Source organism: Amblyraja radiata, chromosome 24, assembly GCF_010909765.2.
Source record: "Amblyraja radiata isolate CabotCenter1 chromosome 24, sAmbRad1.1.pri, whole genome shotgun sequence".
NCBI lineage: Eukaryota > Metazoa > Chordata > Chondrichthyes > Rajiformes > Rajidae > Amblyraja > Amblyraja radiata.
In genome coordinates, this window is record NC_045979.1 from 1,117,215 (window position 1) to 1,123,214 (window position 6,000).

A 6,000-nucleotide genomic window follows, 5' to 3' on the forward strand; every position below is an offset into this window, starting at 1 on the left:
GGTATGTGGGATGAGCTGTGGTGGTAGAGGTGGGTACAATAATAACATTTATTCAACATGTACATGGAACGGTCGAGAGGGATATGGTTTAATGTAGGAAATTGGGACTAGCTCAGGTAGGCAACTTGCTCATCATAGACAAGGGCTGACGAAGGGCACTGCAATATTGATCAAATAGGTCATCACTGCAGGAATGAGGGATGATGTTCCAAATCACTTCAAATGTGGCAAAGTGGGGAGAGCTCAAAAACATGATGATCAGTTTGCTAGGAGGCCTCCCAGTGCTCAGTGGGAGCAGACATGTCTACAGACCATGGAGAGGTGCAAGAGAGTTGCAGCTGTTGGGGATTTCAATTTCCTAACATTTGCTGGGGCCACCTTAGTGTGAAGGGTGACATTTTTGAGGTGCATTGGAGACCATTCCTGTGCCAATTTATAGATAGCCCTACAAGGAATGGAGTAGTGGCACAACTAATCCTGGGAGATACTGGACACGTGGGTGAAATGCCAGTGTTTTGGGGAGAGTGCCTGTAACTCAGTCAGTTTCATAGAAACATAGAAAATAGGTGTAGGAGGAGGCCATTCAGCCCTTCGAGCCAGCACCGCCATTCATTGTGAACATGGCTGATCGTCCCCTATCAATAACCCGTGCCAGCCTTCTCCCCATATCCCTTGACTCCACTAGCCCCTAGAGCTCTATCTAACTCACTCTTAAATGCATCGAGTGACTTGGCCTCCACTGCCCTCTGTGGCAGGGAATTCCATAAATTCACAACTCTCTGGGTGAAAAAGTTTTTTCTCACCTCAGTCTTAAATGACCTCCCCTTTATTCTAAGACTGTGGCCCCTGGTTCTGGACTCGCCCAACATTGGGAACATTTTTCCTGCATCTAGCTTGTCTAGTCCTTTTATAATTGGACTAGACAAGCTAGTCCCACACGGGAGGGCTGGTCACCAACGCAATATTCCACCTCTCCGCCAATTTCAATATTGCTCTCCAGTGGGGGGGCTGTCTGTTGCGCTAGTGTGGGTGTTGCTGGCCAAAGGTACTGATTTCCAGAGGGCTAGTATAGACATTGTGGGCCAAATGGATTCTTGGGCTGGCATCCAACTGCTGCAACGATTTTAAAAGCCAAGCCAAGGCAAACAATTGGGCTGCAGCCACCAGACAACCAAAATTCATTTTGTGAACACAAACTTGTTAAAAAGGCAAGGCAAACAATTGGGCTCCAGCCACCTGACAACTAAAATTGATTTTGTGAACATAAACTTTACAGCCGCATCGAGGGGACTCACCGTGGAGTAGACGTGCATTCAGTGTTATACGCAGCTCAGAGCAGTGACCCTCTCGCTTCCTGGGTCTGGCAGAGACTGAGTGAGGAACTACACTTCCGGGTTTTATAGTCCCTCCCCCCTGCCGCCGGGTTTTATAGTCCCTCCCCTCTGATTTTTCATCGATGGGAAAAATCCTCCAGTCCCGGAAGGCGGAGAGGGGCTCTGAGCGAGGTGGCCAAAAATGACGGCTGTAGGTGGCGGCATTCTCTCAGAAATCGCAGCACAGTGGGCCAAAAGCGGTCAAGATCAGACTTTTAGTAATATAGATATGCTCCTATAAGATCCCCCCTCATCCTTCTAAACTCCAGTGAATACAAGCCTAGCCTTTTCAATCTTTCCTTATATGACAGTCCCGCCATCCCAGGAATCAATCTCATTAACCTACGCTGCACTGCCTCAATCACAATGATGTCCTTCCTCAAATTAGGAGACCAAAACTGTACGCAATACTCTAGATGTGATCACCAGAGGCCTATACAACTGCAGAGAGTTTCAAGGAAGTTATAGGAAGAAATAAGTACTGTCCAAAAATTGAGTGCCTGAAATCTAGGAAGGCGGAGTTCAATGTCATTGGACAGGACCTGGCAAACCTACACTCTGCAGCTGCATCAGGGTAAATCTACATCCCACCAATGGCACTCTTTAAAAAATTAAATAGTGAGAATTCAGGACCAGTGAACTCTGTAAGGACGTAGGAACTAAAAGAAAAGACTAGATCACAAAACACTCTGTGGAGGAACTGTGTAGCATCTGTGGAGGGAATGGATCGAAGACATTTAAGGTCAGGACCCTTTTTCAGACTGATTGGAGTGGGGGGGGGGGGGGAAGCTAAAAAAGAGGTGGGTGTGGGCAAAGCCTGGCAAGTGATGGGTGGATATAAATGAGGGGGGTTTGTTTGGCAGATGGGTAGCATAAGCGATAAAGACTGGAGAATGGAAATGATGTTGGATAAGGATGTTGGATAAGGAGAAGTGAAGTGTAACGGCAAAGGGAGGGATGTGTGTTGTTGTGTCAGGGGAAGGGGAAAGAATTAGATAAAATGGAAATAGGCAAGCAAAACACAAAATGCTGGAGGAAGTAAGCGGATCAGATCTTGGGAACCCTGAATGTTGATAACCGTAAAAGGAGAATAGGGCAAGTACTGAGAATGGGTAGACTCCAGAAGAACAGCAGGGATACTTAAAAATATAAACTAGGAGAGTGAAGAATGGCCTTGCAATATCACTGGCAGATAAGATGAATGGAAATCCCACGTCATGCTATGTATATTTGGAGCAAGAGCATAACCAGGGATAGAGTGGGACAATCAAAAGGGCAATCTGTGCTCAACAGACATCGTCAATGAACACTTCTCATCTCTCACCATCAAAGAGGAGGACATTGTCGTTACAAATTACAGGGAGAGGGACAGAAATATGCTCGGTCTTAACATTGAAAAGGAAGTATTGGACACATTGGTACACAAAGTGAATAAGTCCTTGGGGCCAGATGAGATGTATCCCAGGCTGTTGTATAAATGCAGCAAGGAGATTGTTGACAGAGATATTGAAACCTTCACCAGTCACAGGTAAGGTGTCAGATGGTAGAGGATTGCAAATGTGTTTACATAGCTCAAGAATGGCAAAATGGATAAACAAAGGAATTATGGGCCAGTGAGTCCAACATCAGTGGTAGGGAATTTATTGGATAAAATTCATCAGGGACAGGATTTATCTACAATTGTGGAAGGCAGAGGTTGATCATGGAGAGTCAGTATGGATTTGTTAGTTGGAGATCGTATCATTTAACTGAGACAACTAAACATATTGACAAGCTCAAAATAGTTGATGCAGTTCACATGCAAGGCCTAACATGAAATCCAGGGAAGTCTGCAAATTGGATTCAAAATTGGCTTGGGAACAGGAGAGAGAGTATCGGTGGAGGGTTGCTGGTGATTTTGGATGTATCACAGCATCAAGGCCATGACCCTTGCTGTTTGTTATATTCATTAACCACATAAATAATTATGAGCTATGATTAATAAGCTTGCAGCTGACAGGAAAACTGGCAGAGTTGAGGATAGCGAGGAAACATGTCTAAGGACAGTAGGAAATATATTAATTTGAAATGTGGGCAGAAAACTGGCAGATGGAGTTTAATCCAGACTAGTGGGAGTTATTGTGCAATGTCAAAGGTCAGAGGAAAATATCCAGTTCCTCTGAAGGAGCTTGGGGTGCAAGTCCATAGCTCTTTGAAAAGGGCAGCACAAAAGATAGGGTGGTACAGGAGACACATGGAACGATTACCTTAATAGGTCAGAGCGCTTAGTATAAAAGTTGAGAAATCACGTTGGTCAGGCCACATTGAAGGTATTGTGTATAACACCCCATACGGGATTTCCATTGATTTCCCTGGAGCTTCAGAGGCCGAGGGGTGACTTGACAAAAGCATTTAAAAGTATGAGTGGCATAGATATTCTTTTTCCTAGGGCAGTAATGTCAAATACTAGAAGGCATAGGTTTAAGGTGAGAGGGGAAAGGTTTAAAGGAAATGTTTTTTTTTACGCTGAGAGTGGTGGGTGCCTGGAATGAGCTGCCAGGAATGCTGGTGGAAGCAGATGCAATGGCACGGCAAGGTTTAAGAGACAATTAGGCACATGAACAGTCAGAGAAAGGGGTTTTTCAAACCATGTGCAGGCAGATAGGATGAGTTTGCATTATGTCAGCGCAGACATCATGGGCTTAAGGGCCAACTCATGTGCTGTATTCTATATTGTAGGATTAATAAGGGTAGGCCATACATCATGAATAGTAGGGGTCAAGGGATTATTGTGAACAGAAGCACCTTAGTCTACAAACTAAGGCTCTCTGAAGTGGAAGCACAGTAGGGTGAAGGCCAGTAGGATATTGCCGCCATCATCAGACACGGCAAAGGGAGAAACGTTGAAGAGGCCACACCTGGAGTACCTTGTACAGTTCTGTACACTGCACTACAGAAAGGATATGGTTGTACAGGTACCAGAGAGGTGGTAGAGGGGGGTTTCCAGGGACAGAGGGTGATTTATGGAGGGAGACCAGGTTTCTTTCCCCAGAATGGAGGACCCTGAGGACCTGATTGAAGTGCACAATATAATTAGAGGGATGGATGGATAAGGTGATTGTAAGAAATGTGTCCCTATGCCAGAGAATCTGAGGTCAGATTCAGATGAGGTAGGAGGTTAGAGTAGATCTGAGGGGGGAGATTTTCTCTGCAAGGGTCTGGAGTCTGGAATGCACTGCCTGAGAGTGAGAGGGTGATGGAGGCAGACACTCTCACAACGTGTAAGTATCTGGATGGGCACTTGGATCAACATGGCAGAGAAACTTATGGACACAGTGCTGGTGCATGGGATTAGTGTAGATGGGGAATGGACAATTGGTATGGGCAGGATGGGCCCGTTTCCATGCTGTACCACTCTATGATCTCTTCTGTTTAACTGGCCATCCTTCCTTCTTGTCCTCACCTCACAGACAAGCCAAAGTGCCCAGGAAAGGCAGAGGAAGAGATCGACATTGACCTGTGTGCGCCGGAGACGGAGAAGGCAGCCTTGGCCATCCAGGGTCAGTTCCGCAAGTTCCAGAGGAAGAAAAAGCCGGGGCCGACTTCCTAGGCCAGTTGTCAGGGGCAGCCCTGGCCGGGGAGACAAGAATACCTTCCTCTGTCAGCATTTCTAAACCCTGAAATAAAAGCATGAATGTGCTTCCCTCAACCTTTTGTCAGTGGGTCAGGCAGCATTTGTGGATAGCGAACCACGAGCAACAGAGCCCTCTCAGCCAATCACATTCATTCAAGCCTAGGTAGGGTCCCAGAAGTTCCTAGTCTGTATCAATGATTGGACGAGAGGATCAAGTGTCATAGATCCAGCTGTACCAATGTGGGATACGGAGAGAAGCTTCAGGGGGTGTAGAGTGGGCGGAGTAGGTGGAAAACTAGATAGTACAGTAATAGAGTTGCTGCCTTACAGCGCCAGACATCTGGGTTCAATCCTGACTACGGGTGTTATATGTACAAAGTTTGCAAGTTCTCCCTGTAACTGTTTGAGTTTCCGCCCACATTCCAAAGACATGCAGGTTTGTAGTTTTTAATGGCTTTTGTAAATTGTCCCTAGCGTGTAGGATAGAACTAGTATATGGTGACTGTTGCTCAATGCAGACTTGGTGGGCCGAAGGGCCTGTTTCCACGCTGTATTTCTAAAACTATGTGTGAGATCCTGTCGCAGAAAGAAATTGGATAGCTGGAGTGTGTTGGAAGGAACTGCAGATGCTGGTGGATTGTTGGAGGACATTTTCGACAGTGCTACGTGGGATGGTGGTGTAGAGAGAGACCAGGGTGTCCCTGGACATCAGTCACTGGACGTTCCCCTGCAGGAAGAGCTGCAGTCAGGAGAGAGACAGTCCCTGGATCTTTACTGTGGGAGGGTTTGAGTCGAGGAGTAGAGATGTCACGCTCCAATTATCTGGGGGCCTGGGGAGACCGCAGCTAGCATATTGTGACAGGTTTGGGCTCCCCACCTAACAGAGGATCAGGTGACGGAGGGAGTGCAGCAGAGGATCACCAGATTGATTTCCGGGATGGGGGTTTGTCTCAGGGGGAGAGAGGAAACAGACTGGGAATGTCCTCTCTGGAGTTTAGAAAAACTCACTGAACC

The 6,000-nt window shown here is 46.5% G+C and overlaps 1 protein-coding gene across 1 annotated transcript in view; it reads left to right on the forward strand.

The window, feature by feature from the left end:
* The window catches only part of tomm40l (translocase of outer mitochondrial membrane 40 like), a 109,099-nt gene extending 104,033 nt beyond the window's left edge, over window positions 1-5,066 (forward strand). The window contains exon 11 of the mRNA XM_033042245.1: window positions 4,823-5,066. Within this exon, the coding sequence (XP_032898136.1) occupies window positions 4,823-4,962 (140 nt within the window). The 3' untranslated portion in view covers window positions 4,963-5,066. The remainder of the gene's footprint in view (window positions 1-4,822) is intronic.
* Window positions 5,067-6,000: the final 934 nt, after the last annotated feature.